General features: G+C 44.4%; 1 protein-coding gene across 1 annotated transcript in view; it reads left to right on the top strand.

The window, feature by feature from the left end:
* Nucleotides 1-16,496, top strand: part of POLDIP3 (DNA polymerase delta interacting protein 3) — a 78,724-nt gene extending 62,228 nt beyond the window's left edge. Inside the window, exons 8-9 of the mRNA XM_075833546.1 lie at nucleotides 8,414-8,480; nucleotides 15,906-16,496. Of these exons, the coding sequence (XP_075689661.1) occupies nucleotides 8,414-8,480; nucleotides 15,906-16,089 (251 nt within the window). The 3' untranslated portion in view covers nucleotides 16,090-16,496. The remainder of the gene's footprint in view (nucleotides 1-8,413; nucleotides 8,481-15,905) is intronic.
* The last annotated feature ends 1,530 nt before the right edge of the window (nucleotides 16,497-18,026 follow it).

Genomic DNA, 18,026 nt, shown 5'->3' with positions numbered 1-18,026 from the left:
ATAGGCTATCTGAACACACATCACTCGTTGTCATGGGTAAAAGGGGTGATTTTATCAGAGTTGCAAAAAGGGATAATTGACTTTCGGGCCAAGGGTGGCAGTATTTCTCAAACCGAACAGTTTGTCAACTGTTCCCGTGCTGCTGTGGTGAAAGTGTATCGTGAGTTTACAAATGGCACCATTCGGAATAACCGACGTGGAAACTGCGGAGCATCGTGTGCCATTGATGTGAATGTCTGCTACGAAGGTGCGCGTGGGCCGAACGACACACTACAGTGGAGCAGCTCACCAGGAGGCTACCAGATGTGTGTGTCTAAAACAGTTCAGCGAACCCTACTGCGTAAGTTGCTCCGAAGCAGACGGATGGTCACTGCTCCTATGCTAACGAAGGTGCATCGGGTAAAAAGACTTCAATTTGCACAGCAGTATCGGAATTGGACAACCAATGATTGGCAAAGGGTTGCCTTCTCCGATGAGTCATATTTTCTGCTTCATCGAACGGATGGACGTTGGCCTGTCAGACGAGAAACATCACAGAACAAACACCCTGCAACCATTGCTGGAAGAACACAAACTGGTGGTGGCAGCATTCTGGTCTGTGGAATTTTTTTCATGGCATTCTCTGGGCCCACTGATCCAAGTGGTTGTCACTCTGAACCAATTTGGGTATGAATCCATCGTGGCAGATCACGTCCACCCATACATGCTGTGCCTTACCTGGGGCAGATGGAATCTTCCAGCAAGACAATGCGACGTTTCACACGGCTAGAAATGTCTAACCTTGGTTGGAAGAGCACGACCAAGATTTCCAAGTACTTCCCTTGCCCCCCTAATTTGCCAGATTTGAACCTAATTGAGCAGTTGTGGGACCACCTCAATCGTCTTGTTTGCTCTTTGGATCCTCCCCCACGCACCCTCCAGGTAATGTGGGATGCACTGCAGTCAGCATGGCTCCAGATACCTGAGGCAACCTACCAGCACCTTATTGAGTCACACACAGCCCGTCTAGCTGCTGTCCGTACTGCACACGGCGGTTACTCTGGATATTAGCTTGTGGCCATAATAATGTGACTCGACTGTGTATAACCAATGCCAATCGGCACAGCCCCATTGATTCCCTGTTGCTTCAGCGCCTTTAGCCTTGTCCAGCTAACAGACTCCAATGACTAAGCCCCTCCCTTTCCCCCCAATTTTGCCAATTTCGTATTTAGCAGTGATTACATTCTGGTGCACACAGCTGATACCAGCCAAGGAGGCCGGGAGGAAATAGCTCCCTCTTTCCTAAAATATTTAAGAAACTGCTTTTTCTGCAGCTTGCTGAAAGTCCTTCAGGTATATCTATAGGGAATATTTTTATATATGCTTTTTATTAACTTTTTTGTTTTTAAGGTTTAGTGTCCCTTTAACTGGACTTAGATCAACATGTCATGTTGTAGTACCGCAGGTGGTCAGAATAAATATACGCTAAAAGGCTTTGTTCACTCGAGGCAGATTTGTTTCAGAAATTTCTGCGACTTAAAATCGATTGCATACATGTGAATGGGGTCGTTTCTGCAGCATGTGCATGGATTTGTCAAAGCCTCATTCAGATATATGGAACAGTCACAGAAGTTTCTGCAACAGATCGGACTTGTGTGAATATACTTTAATGCTCCCATATTATGGCCGTGTGAATGTGGCCTGTCTGTCCCTAGTTAGACTAATTACAGAAGTTGGGGGTGGGGGCTGTCTCTTCCCTGCCTACCAATAGTCTATGGAGAGGGGAAGGGGGAGCAGACAGACACGCTGCCCATACAAGTCTATGGGGAGGGGTGCAGCTTTCTGGTAAGGGTATGTTCACATTTTTTCACATATTTTCGGCCGTTTTTTGGGAATAATGGCTGCATAATCGGAAGCAGAACGCCTCCAAACATCTGCCCGTTGATTTCAATGGGAAATACGGCGTTCCGTTCCGAGGGGGCGTTTTTTACACAGCCGTTTTGAAAAATTTGAAGAAGTGCAAGTACATAGAAAAACAATCAAATATATAACTCAGTTCACTACTCACTGAAATATTTCAACAAGGAGATAAACAACCGGAGCAGGTAAAAAGAGGTGAAATCCACCACAAAAAACAGAGACAAATTGATAGTTTTTTACCGCTCAGATGGTTGCGGATGTAAAGTCTGAAGTGTCCATCAAGGGTTTGACCTTCCCCCAGCTAGCATGCAGAAAGAACGATCCAAATTTCCATTGGTGTGTGTATCTCGCTGGTACTTGTGGTTCCACACACAAATGAAACTGCATAGAAAAACAGCTCCTGAAACGCAGTGAAAAACACAATTTGCGAGAAAAAAGCGGCTGAAAATCAGGAGCGGTTTGCCCTTGAAAGCCGTTCTGTATTTTCAGACTTTTTTGGTTAAGCATGTGAACATACCCTAAGTGTTTATTTTCCACCCCAGTGCTGGATTCTTAGCTACACTAATATATATATATATATATATATATATATATATATATATATATATATATATATATTCTATTTGTGCTAAATATAGAAGACATGATTCGCCCATTATTAACTGAGAATTAGTGAGAGCCTGCAGAGGGGAAGACTGACATAAAATGTCATATAATGGCCAGAAATAGTGTTATTCCTCATGTACACACCTATGAAAGCTTATTCTAAAAAGTCCCCTGAAAGGTAAGGTACACTTTAATTCCCCTTTTTTATGTAGTTCTTTTCAAATAATTTAGAGATTAAAGTTATCGCCTAAAGACAACCCCCTTCTCAATTCAAAGTAGATCATCTGTTCTCACCAGGGTAAGCTGTAACCAACCATACATTTGTCTTAACATTCTGACCTTTCAAATGAATGTGAAACCAAATACTAAAGCCATAGTCTCAAAAATAAAAATGACCTCTCCCTGAAGAAGGATTGGGAAACGTACGTTGGAGGGTGCGGTGAGAGGACACGGCAGGAGGCTTGTCTGCAGTATGACCAGTTCAGATCTGTAGTATTTGTATTCTATACTGATGTATATTTATAGGTCTATAAATTTTGGACTAATACCATCCTCTCTTTATATCGGATCATAAATATATGGTATATTCAGTAATGCCTTGGCTTGGTTCTACCTTTTTATGTAGTTTAGGATTTATACTAATGGTTAGTATGGTATAGATTAATTCATGATTAATGGATAATTATATATTGATATTTACTGTGCCATTTCCATATGACTGACTGGGCCGGATGAGTGTCAGTATTCACTGCTTCTTTTTATTACACTCCTCTATACTCTACTGTTTATATGCAGGGCCGCCATCAGGGGGGTATTAGGGGTAGTGGTGTGAGGGGCCCGGCCAAAACTAATTGAAAGGGGGGCCCGGCAACTGCCTCGACATTCTTTTGGTAGGAAAAAACGGGCCCCTGCAATGGGTCCCGTTTTTTTCACCATAAGAATGTCGTGAGCTGCTGCTGCGGGCCCCCTCCCCTCGTCATGGGGGGCCGTCAAACCGTCCGCCCGCGCGCGCACCCGATCGCGCGCACAATGAAACTGCCGCGCGTGCGCACTCGCGAGCGCATCCACGAACGCCCGCACTGGAGACCGCCCGCGCGCGCACCCGCGATCGACCGCGCGCGCACCCGCAAACGAAGCGCGCGCAGCCGCGGACACACATGGACAAAACTTACCTGGAGCCTGGCTGGAGGTGAAGGACTGGACGTCTGGACCGAAGACCTCCCCTGGAAGACATCGCCGGAAGAGGACTGGAGTGGGAGCAGCTCTTCTGACAGTGAGTAAATTATCTCAAAGTGCTGTTTCTGTATGGCCCTGTTTACACAGTATTTTGCAGGCAAAAAAAAATCTGCCTCAAAATTCCTTAAAGAATTTTGAGGCAGATTTTGCCCTGCCCACACTATCTTGCTGCGTTTTTTTGCTGCGTTTTTTGCTCGCGGCGATTGAGGACAGCAGACAAAAAACGCAGCGAAAAATGCATTTTCTGCCTCCCATTGATTTAGATGGGAGGTCAGAGGCGGAACCGCGGCAAGAAAGGACGTGCTGCTTTTTCTTTTTTCCGCGACTGGCTCCCATTGATTTCGATGATTTCAGATTAAATCAATGGGGGGCGGTTTTGGAAGTTGTTTGGTGCTGATTCTGACGCAGTGTCCGAGTCAATATCAAGGCCCAAAAACTCTGCGAACTGGGCCTTATTGTTAGGGCTTATTCAGACGAACGTGTAATACGTCCGTGCAACGTGCGTGATTTTCACGCGCCTCGCACGGACCTATGTTACTCTATGGTGCCGTGCGGACTGTCAGTGATTTTCACGCAGCGTGTGTCCGTGTGTCCGCTGCGTAAAACTCACGACATGTCCGATATTTGTGCATTGTTCGCGCATCACGCACCCATTGAAGTCAATGGGTGTGTGAAAATCACGCTCAGCACTTCCGCAGCAGTATAAACTATGAATGAAATTAGAAAAGCACCACGTGCTACAAACATACAGTGTCATAATGATGGCGGCTGCGCGAAAATCACGCAGCCGCGCATCATACGCTGCTGACACACGGAGCTGTTATGGACCTTTTGCATGCGCAAAACGCCACGTTTTTTGCGCGTGCAAAAAGCACACGCTTGTGTAAATCCGGCCTTAGGGTAGGAACACACTAGGCATGAACACTGCGGATTTTATGCAACACATTTTATTGTGGATAATCCGTAGCGTATCAGTCGCAGCAGAGTGGATGAGATTAGAACAAATCTCATCCACACGCTGCAAAAATAATGGACCTGCAGTGTGGCTTTGGCTTTTTAAGTCGCATGTCAATGTATTCTGTGGAATCGCTGCTCCTCTGTTGCGGAAATGCTGCGGTTCTGCCGCAAAAATCACACAAGAGAAGAAAAAAAAGGTACTTTTTTAAATTGATAAAGTTTAGACTTGCCCCGGCCGTAGTCCTGGTGACGCGATCCTCTATTCTTAGCGCAGCCCCGCCTCCTGTCATGACGTTTCATCCCATGTGACTGATGCAGCGGTCACATGGTCTACAGCGTCATCCCAGGAGGCGGGGCTACGTTCAGAAGAGAGAGATGCGGCACCAGGACTACGGCCGGGGCAAGTCTAAACTTTTTTTTCCCTGCAGGATTCCCGCAGCGGACACGCCTCACGAAATCTGCGCCGCTATTTGGTGCGGTTTTGCTGGCAGAATTCCCTGCGGCTCCCGGGATAAGTTGTGTAGTTTTACTCAGCATATCCGCCTAGTGTGTCCCTTATGATGTCGCTCCTGGAGCTGCTGCCGCTCTCTAAATAGGCAGTTGGTCCAGTAGAATTTGGAATTATTTTTTTTTGTGAACCAGCTTAAAAAAAATACAAAACTTTTGTGTTAGGGCCTGTTCACATCACCGTTCGCTTCCGCTCCGGGGTTCCGTCTGAGGTTTCTGTCGGGTGAACCCCGCAACGGAAAGTGAAAGTGATAGCACAGCTTCCGTTTCCATCACCATTAGCGCAGTCGACTGCGCTATTAATTCCGTCCGAAAACCAGCCGGAATGGTGACGAACCACCGCTCCGGGGTTCCTTCTGAGGTTTCTGTCGGGTGAACCCCGCAACGGAAAGTGAAAGTGACAGCACAGCTTCCGTTTCAGTCACCATTGATCTCAATGGTGACGGAAACATCGCTAATGGTTTCCGTTCGTCACCATTCCGGCTGGTTTTCGGACGGAATTAATAGCGCAGTCGACTGCGCTAATGGTGATGGAAACGGAAGCTGTGCTATCACTTTCACTTTCCGTTGCGGGGTTCACCCGACAGAAACCTCAGAAGGAACCCCGGAGCGGAAGCGAACGGTGATGTGAACAGGCCCTAACACAAAAGTTTTGTATTTTTTTAAGCTGGTTCACAAAAAAAAATAATTCCAAATTCTACTGGACCAACTGCTTATTTAGAGACCGGCAGCAGCTCCAGGAGCGACATCATAAGGGACACACTAGGCGGATATGCTGAGTAAAACTACACAGCTTATCCCGGGAGCCGCAGGGAATTCCGCCAGAAAAACCGCACCAAATAGTGGCGCAGGTTTCGTGAGGCTTGTCCGCTGCGGGAATCCTGCAGGGAAAAAAAAGTTTAGACTTACCCCGGCCGTAGTTTAAGTGACGCATCTCTCTCTTCTGAACGTAGCCCCGCCTCCTGGGATGACGCTGTAGACCATCTGACCGCTGCAGCAGTCACATGGGATGAAACGTCATGACAGGAGGCGGGGCTACGCTAAGAATAGAGGATCGCGTCACCAGGACTACGGCCGGGGCAAGTCTAAACTTTTTTATAAATTTAAAAAAGTGGCTTTTTTTTTTTTTCTCATTTGTGATTTTTGCGGCAGAACCGCAGCATTTCTGCAACAGAGGAGCGGCGATTCCACAGAATACATTGACACGCTGCGGCTTAAAAAGCCAAAAAGTCACACTGCAGGTCCATTATTTTTGCAGCGTGTGGATGAGATTTGTTCTAATCTCATCCACTCTGCTGCGACTGTGATACGCTGCGGATTTTCCACAATAAAATGTGTTGCATAAAATCCGCAGCGTTCATGCCTAGTGTGTTCCTACCCTAAGGCCGGATTTACACAAGCGTGTGCTTTTTGCGCGCGCAAAAACGTGGCGTTTTGCGCTTGCAAAAGGTCCATAACAGCTCTGTGTGTCAGCAGCGTATGATGCGCGGCTGCGTGATTTTCGCGCAGCCGCCATCATTATGACACTCTGTTTGGATGTTTGTAGCACGTGGTGCTTTTCTGTTTTCATTCATAGTTTATACGGCTGCGGAAGTGCTGGGCGTGATTTTCACCCACCCATTGACTTCAATGGGTGCGTGATGCGCGAACAATGCACAAATATCGGACATGTCGTGAGTTTTACGCAGCGGACTCGCGCTGCGTGAAAATCACTGACAGTCCGCACGGCCCCATAGAGTAACATAGGTCCGTGCGAGGCGCGTGAAAATCACACACGTTTCACGGACGTATTACACGTTCGTCTGAATAAGCCCTAACAATAAGGCCCAGTTCAACGTTTTTGGGCCTTGATATTGACTCGGACACGGCGTCAGAATCAGCACCAAAAAACTTCCAAAACCGCCTCCCATTGATTTAATCTGAAATCAATGGGAGCCAGTCGCGGAAAAAAGAAAAAGCAGCACGTCCTTTCTTGCCGCGGTTCTGCCTCTGACCTGCCATCTAAATCAATGGGAGGCAGAAAATGCATTTTTCGCTGCGTTTTCTGTCTGCTGTCCTCAATCGCCGCAGGCAAAAAACGCGGCAAGATAGTGTGGGCAGGTCAAAATCTGCCTCAAAATTCGGTGCGCGCTTCCAGGCGGTCGCCGGTGCGCATGCGCGGGAGTTTGCGTGGTGCGCGTGATCGGTCGCACGGGCGGCGGTGTTTGACGGCCCCATGCTACCCAGGGCCGCCATCAGGGGGGGTATTAGGGGTACTGATGTGAGAAGCCCGGCCAAACCTAATTGAAAGGGGGGCCCGCAGCTCATGACATTCTTTTGGTGAAAAAAACGGGCCCCATTGCAGGGGCCTGTTTTTTTTCTACCAAAGGCAAGTCGCGGCAGTTTGCCGGGCCCCCCTTTCAATTAGGTTTGGCCGGGCCTCTCACATCAGTACCCCTAATACCCCCCCTGATGGCGGCCCTGGGTACCATGATATAGTACTGGACGGAGTACCGTTAACAGGCGGTGCCACGGTAGGGGGGCCCAGAAAATGTAGCTGTAGGGGGCCCTGAAATTCCTGATGGCGGCCCTGTTTATATGCATACTTATGCTTCCAATTTTTTTAGCCGCCTTGTACTTTCTGTAGATATTGTCACCTGCTGTGTCCTCCACTGCTCTACCACACTTTGTTTTTACTATTTTATATGTTGGTTGAACTTTTTTTCAACCGTATTATGTAACGGAGTTGTTGTTTTTTTGTTTTTTTTGTGTATATATTGTATGTATGCTTTTGTCCAATATGGATTAATAAAGCCAACTTTGTACTTTCATCTAATGGGTATTTTTATTTTTGAGACTATGGCTGTAGTATTTGGTTTCATATTCGATTAGTGCCTGGTTTTTCAGTTGAACTTACTTAGTATTTTAGGGTGTGTACCTTCACATATTTATAGGTTGCCTACATTCAAATGAATGGATAGCTATGTAATAGGTGGACGAGCCAGGTTCACCAGAATAGGGGGATTACATCGTTATGCCCTAAAAGCGCATATGGAAAGTGGTTGGTTGTTTTCATGAAACAGACAACTACTTTATTAAAATGGGACAATTTTTGTATTTGTTAAACTCTGCTCTTGCCAAATTGTAGCTACCGTATACAAGCAGATAATCTATTGTAAAATTTTGTTTTGATCACCATCCAACTAATTCACTATACTTTCAATTTCAGGACAACCAATGAAATGCAATCTTCATTTGAATGGCAGTGTGATAACATCAGACCAGCCCATCCTTTTGTAAGTGTAGATTTTGTTATGGTTACAAAGGAGTATTTTCAATACATTGTTCTATATGTAGTAGAGAAATTATAGTATGCAAACCACCCAAAGCACTTTATTTCTATCTTATGTATACAATCATTATATCTGAGATTATTGAGGGAGGGGGGTGTCCTGTGTGTGTGTGTGTGTGTGTGTGTGTGTGTGGCTGGCGCCTGATGGGGGGTGTGTGTGTGTGTGTGTGTGTGTGCGTGCGCGCGCGCGCGCGCGCGCGAAGTGTGTATTCATTGACCTCTAGTTTCTATTGTGGCGCAGGGGAGAAAGCAGAAGACTGCTGTAGGTGAGTATAAGCATTTTTTATTTTTCATATTACTAATTTATTTTGAAGTTTCCGCTGGACCTATTAGACTACGTCGCGGATTCGGTGAACTACTGCGATGTAATTATTATTTTTTTTAAATAAAATGGTCAACGAGGGTTTTGTGGGAGTTTTTATTTCAATAAACTTTTTCTTATGTCTGGTCTTGTGTTTTTTAATACTTTATTAGCGCCTTAGTAATGGCAGTTGTCTGTTTCACAGCGTTCATTACTAAGGCAGGACTTAGTGTTAGCAAGTAAAAAGGCTAGCAGTAACCCCCCCATTATCAGTCCGGTAACCGCCACCAGGGTTACCAGGAAGAGCCAGGTACAATCCAGTATACCAACCAGTATGAGCCTCTTCCTCTGCGGTGCTTGGGTACAGCCTACAGGACCTTTATCATGTGACTGTTATGTCACTACAGGTCCTACACCTAGCTGCAATATTTCCATTAACAAGCGGCTGCTGGAGGTATAGACAGTCTGGACAGTGCACAGAAGAGCAGGCTGTCATAGAAAGTGACTCCAGCGCCTGCCCATCACGATCGCTTGTCTGTCTGCTTTCTACAGCTGATGCTTACACAGTGGGAGAGCAATGGCCGGCCCTGCCCCTTCCTATCAGCAGCTGGCAACAGCAGCCCTAAACTTCTGTGGTGGGACTAGCCAGGGGGGCACATGCGCCCCCCCCCCCCATTGTTTTTCCAGTCTACGCCTCATTTTCCACCCAAGGGGGCCACTTTTTTTTAGGCATTAGATTCTCTGCTGCATTAAGGAGTGATCATCCCTGTTCCTCCCAGACCAAAGATATTTAGGGTTCAATTCCAATCTTTTTGTAGTGCCAAAGAACTGATCGGTCTGGTCCATACTGGCCCTCAAGCATCTAAATGCCTATATCACTTTCGCATAGTCTCTGACTTAGGTTATAGCTTTTACGGAGCATGGAGAATTTCTTTGTCCGTGAACATATTGGATATGTACCTCCACATCCCAATTTGCCTATCCCATCAGAGTTTTCTACGTTTTGTAATTCCCTTCAACCAATACTAGTTCATGGCTCCTGTTTGGCCTGGCTAAAATTCTCTCAGTGGTGATGCTGTTGCTACGTGCCAGGGGACTGTCTGTCATTCTGTACCTGGATGACATCCTGATAAAATATTCATTCATGGAGGACAATCAAACAAGCCTCCAGCTCTCTGATTGGAGTGATTGTCCAACTGAAATGGGGAAGTTTATGCAAAGCCTCCTTTTCTTCTTCCCAGAGAATTGTTTTTCTCAGCATGTCTTTCGATACTCTTTCAGCAAGGGTGTTCCTAGGAAACCTCAGGAAAGGTTATCCGCGCTAAGGAAATGAATCGGGACCCTGCGGAGAGGGTTTTCGGTATCTTTTCAATATTGCATGAGAGTTCTAGGCACCATGGTGGCCTCAATCGAGGCCATTCCTTCTGCCTATTTTCATTTGCGCTTTCTGTGGAACCACTTTCCCGATTCCTTGTACCGGAACATCCTCCTTTCCCGGTCGGTTTAACAGTTCCTCTGCTGGTTGTTCTCCTACCCGGCCATTCCCTGGGTTCGCTCTTTCCTTCCTCTAAATTAACTAGTCCTTTTCTTGGACGCGAGCCTCCTGAGCTGGCGAGGAGCCCTCTGGAAGCTCAAGGTCTGTGGTCCCCGCAGGTATCCGCCCTTCCCATCAACCCCCCTGTAGTTACAGGGCAGTTAAATGCGTCTCCAACATTGGGTTTTCTTTCTGTCCGGCAACACAGTCCAAATTCATATGGATGTCACAGCCATAGCTTATGTGAATCACCAGGGCGGCACTTAAAGTGTGGTGACCATGGCGGAAGCCTGCTATTTTGGGAATACACAATTCAGGGGTCGACAATTGGGTTGCAGATTTTCTCATTTGCATTGACCCAGGAGAGTGGTCTCTCCATCAGGAGGTCTCTTACCATATTTGCTCTAGTTGGGGCACTTTGGACGTGTACTAAATGGCATCCAGATTCAACCGCAAGATTCGATGTTTTCGTCTTGCGAGCTCGGGATCCTGAGGCTTACACGATGGACACTGGTAGTTCCGTAAGATCAGCTCTCTGTGCTTTATCTCTTTAGGCCGCTGCCTCTCCTTCCCAGACTTCTGAAGCAGACCAAGGCTGATGGGATTCCGACAATACTCACTCATGTTGCCGTATTGGCCTTGCCACTGTTGGTAAGCGGATATGGTAGCCTTGCTTGTCAGTACCCTCTGGTGCCTGCCTTCTCTGCATAATCTGCTCTGTCAGGGTCCAGTGTTTCACTAGCATTTATAGTCCTTTAAGTTTAACCACGTAGCTGTTAAAGCCACCATTTTGAAAGCTTGCGGGTTGTCTGCCCGTACTGTTCAGATTATGTTGAAGGCAAGGAAGCCTTCCTTGGCTCACATTTACCATTACCAATTTGTATTTGAAATCTTACTTTCCCCAGTCCTCTTCCATGACTGCACCATAGGATTAGAAGCACCTCCCAAGTGTTTTGCCTTTCACTATGTGGCATGGCAGAGAGGTTGTTTTTCTGGGCTCTGCACAGTAACCGAGTCTAGTCCACTTTTTTATTTTGGGTTTTCATACTTTCCAAACAACGGAGGTCAATCCTAGTTCTTTCACCTCCGAGACTGCTTCAGAACCAGCTTTTCACCTGCGCCTCTTCGGAGGTTAAGCTGTATAGCCAAAAACCTACGGCTCCAGTCCTCCAGGATCTCCCCAGCCGTATCTTCAGGGCCTCTTTCGCGTGTGAGATGCCGGCTGTCGAATGATGCCACTTCGGGCGCCGCGATGACTACTTCTGTTTGGTGGGACCTGAATGCGTTCCAAAGCTTGAGTTAGCTGTGGCCTACATCTGGTAGCGGTGAACGCTGGATTTTATGGAAATTTCACGCATTGGAAGCCCCGGAGCGAGATGCCCTCGGCTTGGACGAGTAAGGCGCTGATCCCTGCGGCAAGATTTAAAAAACGCCCTGATCAGAGGTCCGTTCTACTAATGTAGGACTAACCTGTATAAAATGCCTGAGATAAAAGGGTTCCTCCTCCCGCTCTGGTTCTGTGGAGCAAAGCCCCAGCTCAGTAAGAATTACCAGTTACCAATTATCAGGGGATCTGGGACCCTTTAGAAGGGGGGACATTTTTTTTATATTCCTCTTTGCTTCTTGTTAAGTTGACAAAAAGTCCCCAAAAAAAATCTAAATAAAAGACAAATATAACTCGTAAATGGCATTTGTTCTAAAAATAAATTAATACTACCAATTGCCTATAAGAAACCCCTCTGTCAGGCCTGCACTGAGAAAATCCTACGGGAACAACTATCCTCTTTAATGGATGAGATAAAAACCCTTATTCGAGTAGAAATTCAGTGGTCTCTAGCAGCTTTTTCGCAATCAAATATGCCCTCTATTTCCACCCCGGTGGTGAAAAAAAAGAAGCTAATTCAAGACGACTATTCTGTATCTAAAAAGCTGTCCGTTTTCTATTCCTGAAGATGTGGAGGAAGGGGAATTGTCATATCATGGTGGATGACCATGAAGATAGAAAATATTATTTTTCATCCGAAATATATGGATGAGTTCAGGCCATAAGAAGCACTATGGCGATTGAAGAAATAAAAATATTCATTATGAAATGTTTGCAGGATTAGGTAGTAGGAGAAAGTGTTTTTCCCATTCATGAAAATATTCAAAAGTTACTTAAACAAGAGTGGGCAAATCCTGAGATCCTTTGACGAACAAGTACAAATTTGAGAAGAATTTGCAAAAATGTATATTCAGGTAGCCAAAGTGGCTAGGATACTGACCCTTCAGTTCGAAGATTCCTCTTAGCTCAAAGATCCTGTGGATCGGAAAGCTGAGAGTCTACTAAGAAAAAGGCCCGGAAAACATCTTCAGCCCCTTTGGAAAAGTAATGTGGCTTCTATCTGTGTAACCCGATCAATGTTTTGCTGGCTGTACCAACTGAAAGCCCACTTAAAAGGAGGGCACCCCAATTGAATAAATCCTGTAATCCCTACCTTCACATAGCTGAAGCATCAGCTATAATCCCTGTTGCTTGCTGAGTGAGTAAGAGTCGCAGCAACAGCTTTTGTGCTCTCAAACGCTGCTAGAAATTGAAATTTTGTACTATCCCATTCGAGGGAGAATGTTTGGACCCACTCTGGATAAGTTCCTTGAATCAACAATCTCAGAAATTAAAAAAGTTTTACCTGAACCTTAACAGCGAGGAGGGAAAAATATCCTTTTGACTCTCCAAATTTCAGTTCCAAGACTATGAAGGTAAAGGAAAGTCAGGGAGATGAGGTTACCCAAAAGTTGGCAAGGGAAGAAATATTCTTAACACCATTTGACAAAACGCGGATAAACCGTAAAACCAGAGTGGGCAGAAGAATCTCAAAATTTTACATGGGATGGGAAAACATTACCTCAAATGTCTGGATCTTAAATACAGTTCCAAATGGATACAAAATGTAAATTTCTTCATATCCCCAGGGAAGTTAGTCATTACAAACCTACAGACCACTTTCCTTCAAAAGGAACTACAAAGCGGAATCCTGAAATGCCTTCAGATGCAAGTAATTTCGCCACTTCCTCAGGAAGAGAGGTTTAGGCCATTATTGTCACCTACTTTTGTTAAAAAAAAAAAAAACAACCAGTACTCCTTCAGGAAAATAATACATCTAAAACCGTTAAACAAATTTGTATCCTATCATCGCTTCAAGATGGGATCAACAATTCTGCTGATAGGGAAAAATCATGTGATGGCTACGATCGACCTTGAGGTTGCTTACTACCACATACCTGTTTATCCTCGGTATGAAAAATTTGTAAGATTTGCCATCATTCAAAATCAAAAAGTACATTACTTCTAGTTTTCCTCCCTTCTGTTTGGGATTTCTTCCGTCACAAGGATCTTCACAAAGTTAATAGTGGAGATAGTGGCTAATTTAAGAAAACAATAAATAAATATTGCTCCTTATTTAGACTATTTGGCATTTTCATCGCCTCTTTTGCGGCGTCACCTAAAAAAGACCTGCCAGGTTCTTCAAGACTTAGGCTGGATCATAAATCCCCAAAAATTTTGGATTTTCAACCATCAAGACAAAATATATTCTTAGGGGTTCCACTAAATTCCCAAAAACAAACATCATTTTTTTTTATTTTTAAACTCCGGACCAGAGAGACTTTAAATCATCCAAAAGATAACTTCCTTCTGGAAACTAAGAAGTCTCGTTAAACGCCACGTCCGTATTGGTGTCCACGACACCATGCAGTCAGTCAGTGGCATGGTGTCGGGTCCATACCAGATCTCTTCAAGCTCTAATAATGTCCAACTGGGGCAAGAATCCTCTATCTCTGGAAAAGAAGATTCCTCTCTACAATTATGTGAAGTCTTCACTCCTCTGCTGGACAATTCCCAAGAATTAGAAAAAAGAGGCTTTTTTTTTTTTTATTAGGGATCGTCGGCTCTGCAGGGGAACCTGGTCCTGGATGCTCTTCAGTCTACTCTGTTTGTTAGCTTCTACAACATATTTTCCTCAGTCTTCTCTCCTAGAAAATGTTTGTTTGTTTTTTTTTGTTTTTTTCTCCTTCTCCTTGTTGCCTTACCTCTATCTGCAGGTTTTCAAAGCTGGTAGCCCTGCCTTGTAAACCTCCTTTTCTGGCCCTTACTTTAGGACAGGGTAGTTCTTCATACAGTGCCTTCATTTTTGCCCACGGTGGTCTTATCTTTTGAACTCATGAGGTATAGTCGTTCCTTCTGCCCATCTCATCCCAGGGAACGATCTCTCCACAACCTTGGACGTTGTTCGAGCCATGGGGGTTCACCTCTCCCACTTCTTCCTTCCGGAGATTAGATTCCTTGTAGTTTGCGAGGGGTCCGCGGAGGGGCCTTGCAGCCACTAAGCCGGCTGTCGTCCGCTGGATTTGGTTGGTTATCTCTAAAGCCTACCGAGTCAAGGGTAGAGTCCGGGGCTTCCTTGCTGTGCACCATCAAGCTTATGCCATTCAGGTGTACAAGGCGGCTACGTGATCATCTTTTCACATGGTTTCCAAGCTCTACAGGGTGCATTCTTTCCCCTTCCCATCAGTGGATGCTTTGCTTGGTCACAAGGTCTTGTAAGAATCTTTGGAGTAGGCGACTGCGTTTTGTTTTTCTGTTCCCGTACCAGCGGTCTTCTTTAGAACATCCCACGTTCTATGTCCCCCAATAATACGAACCAGAAAAGGGGATTTTTTGAATACTTTGGCGTCAAATTATTTTTTTTCATCCACTTCATTAAGGGATACCGTTGCCACCTAAGGGATATGGTTTCATGTTCCTGTCGGTAGTCTGGTTGCCTCTTTTTTCGGACAGGTTTTTTTCTCTTTGGATTTTGGTTTAAGTTCCTCACATTAATTTGTGTCTACGTACATACTGAATTAGCTCAGTGCGATAGGTGGGGTATATACTATAGGTGAGTCAACGCTTTTTAAAGTGTCAAGCCTCCTAGTGGCAACATCATATACCCATGGCATGTGTCCCCTAATAACCTGGAACAGAGAAGGGTTTTTACGGTAAGTACTTAAAGAATTATATGTTACAATACTGCTAACTCAAAACGGGAACCCCCTTCTTATTTTAGAACTGATGCCGTTTTGCTGAAGGTTTTTTTTTTTTATTGTATTTTTTTTATTTCCCGTTTTACAGAACATGAAGTAAAAATAAGAACACACTTGCTTAAATATCCTGTGTTGCAATTCTACCCCTGTTTGTTGCCATCTATTGTGCATGCAGTCATGTGGCATAATAATGCACTGCGTTCACGCTTGCGCTGAGATAGGATATGGCGGTGACAGGACAGAATGAAGTTAGGGGAGTAACCTCTTTTTATGTCTTTTTATTTTATTAAAAAAAAAGAATAAACCTTGAAAACCCCGTTATTAAAAATGTGACCATTCCAGTTAACTGTTTTTTACAGTTATTTTGTTTGCCTTACTGTATTAATTTCAACTGAATTGTGAAATATTTGAATGTCCCAACCCCCGAAGAAAAAACAAACAAACTGATAACATTTGCCATTTTCTTTTTTTAGAAGATTAAGTGATACACCCTCAACGGCAAAGAAGGAAGGGGAAATAAGAAGAAATACATCATCCTCTAATGCGGCTCCTAATCCACCGGCTGAAGTTGACCCTGATACTATTCTGAAGGCACTCTTTAAATCCTCAGGATCTTCAGCAATTGTCCAGCCCACTGCATTCAAGATCAAGCTCTGATGAGACCAACACAAATTGGAGACTGTAATGCGAGAGATTTGGCAGAATATTCTGACCAACTCACTGATGGGCCCAGGGACTCTAGAAAAAAAACAACAACTTTTATTTTGCTTCCTGAGGTTTTGTTTAGTGCTGTTCACCAGCAGGTTAGTTAATTTTGGAAGGATTCTGGCAGTAGTCATTGGACAATCAATCCTCTTCCCAACATTGCAGTACAGTTCACCCTCTTTTCAGGGCAGTTGTATTATTGCATAACAATTTCAGTTTTCCCGTTGCTCTATATACAGCACGATTTATGTTTCTACTGTTCCCGTCATGGGAAACTAAATGTACAGTGAGTCGCATAACTTGTTTAAAATTCTTCAATAATCTGTTTCTACTAAAAGGAGAATTTGTTGTTGATGTTATTTTGTAGTTATTGTAATATATTTGGATTTCTACAACTATATTTGAAATTGCAGCTTGATAATCCAGGCAGGAGGTGGGTTCCTTAGGGTGGATTCAGACACAACAGATTTTGTTGCAGAAATTTCTGCGACTTACAATCCGTTCTATTCATCAGCATGGAACTTGCAGTAATTCGTGTGCTGCAGAAACAACACCATTCCGATGACTAGAACTGGTTTTCAGTCACAATCTGTTGCATGTGAAACCACCTAACTGTGCAAAAGCAAAATTTTTACAAATTAACATTTCGTAGCTGAATGTTCTTGGTCTTTAAAAGGAGCATTCATCTTAAATTAACTGGTATTTTTTTTGTAATGCACTGTTGGTGTTTGTGGCCTTTTTTTGTCTTCATTTACAAACATTAAAACGAATTTCAAAGCGTAATTAAGTGTAGCTAAACGTTTGACAAACTTCTGACATGCCATTGTGACATGTCATAAGTTTGGATTGGTGGGGGGGGGTCAGAGCACTGGGACCCCCACCAATCGCTAGAACGAAGCAGCTGAAGTGCTCATGTGAGCGCTCAGCCGGTTCGTGTCCGGCTTTTTCCGGAAAGCCAATGTATTGGAGTACGGGCTCATAGACTTTCTATTGAGTCTGTACACTGATACATTTATTTCCGGAAAAAGCTGAACAGAGACAAAGTGGCTGAGCGCTCACATGAGCACTTCAGCTGCTTCGTTCTAACGATTGGTGGGGTCTCAGTGCTCGGACCCCCACCAATCCAAACTTCTAACATGTCACTGTGACATGTCAGAAGTTTGTCAAACGTTTAGCTACACTTTAAATTAGAACTGAATCTGAATTGATTATGTGGGAAATATAACCTGGCACACAAGGTGGCATATCAGAGAGAAAAAACATTAACGGTCTAGTATATAAGAAAAAACCTGCTCTGAAATTGTTGCTCCCCTCCATCCCTAATATGGGATTGCATCTATGACCTGTTACCGCCTCAACCAGGTTTGGTCTTTGGTCTGTCACTTTATGCTGGAATACTTTTACTTGTCCAAGCGATTCTGAGTTTTCTCCTCACACAGTGCTTTATGTTAGTGGTCAATTTCCTTTGCTACAGTCTGTGTTTTTGTGAAAAACACAAATGTATTGAAAATTTGCAACAATTAGCGGTTTTTCTAAAAAAAAGAAGAAAAAAAAACAAGAGGCAGATAGTCATACCGCACAAATAAGTTAACTATTAAGGCCGGATTCAGACGAGCATGTTCGGTCCGTGATATACGTATGTATATTTTGCTATGATTCGTGGCAAAAACCGCGACGAAACTGCATTGTGTATGTCCTGCAAAAGGACCTTAAGGTCATGTGACCTTATGTCTAATCTCTAAGCAGTAGTAAGAACTTCAGAGACCTGCTGGTCACATGACCGCAGCCGCAGCAAATTTCCACAGAGAAGACTGAGGAGAGCTGCTATGTAAGTATAAGGGGATTAATTTGTTTAAGGGCTCTGTATTTAAAGGGGTTTTCCAATCCTT

The sequence above is a fragment of the Rhinoderma darwinii genome, chromosome 7 (genome assembly GCF_050947455.1).
Source record: "Rhinoderma darwinii isolate aRhiDar2 chromosome 7, aRhiDar2.hap1, whole genome shotgun sequence".
NCBI classification, from domain to species: Eukaryota; Metazoa; Chordata; class Amphibia; order Anura; family Rhinodermatidae; genus Rhinoderma; species Rhinoderma darwinii.
The sequence above is the reverse complement of the archived record's forward strand: the minus strand, read 5'-3'. Positions and strand labels throughout refer to the sequence as shown.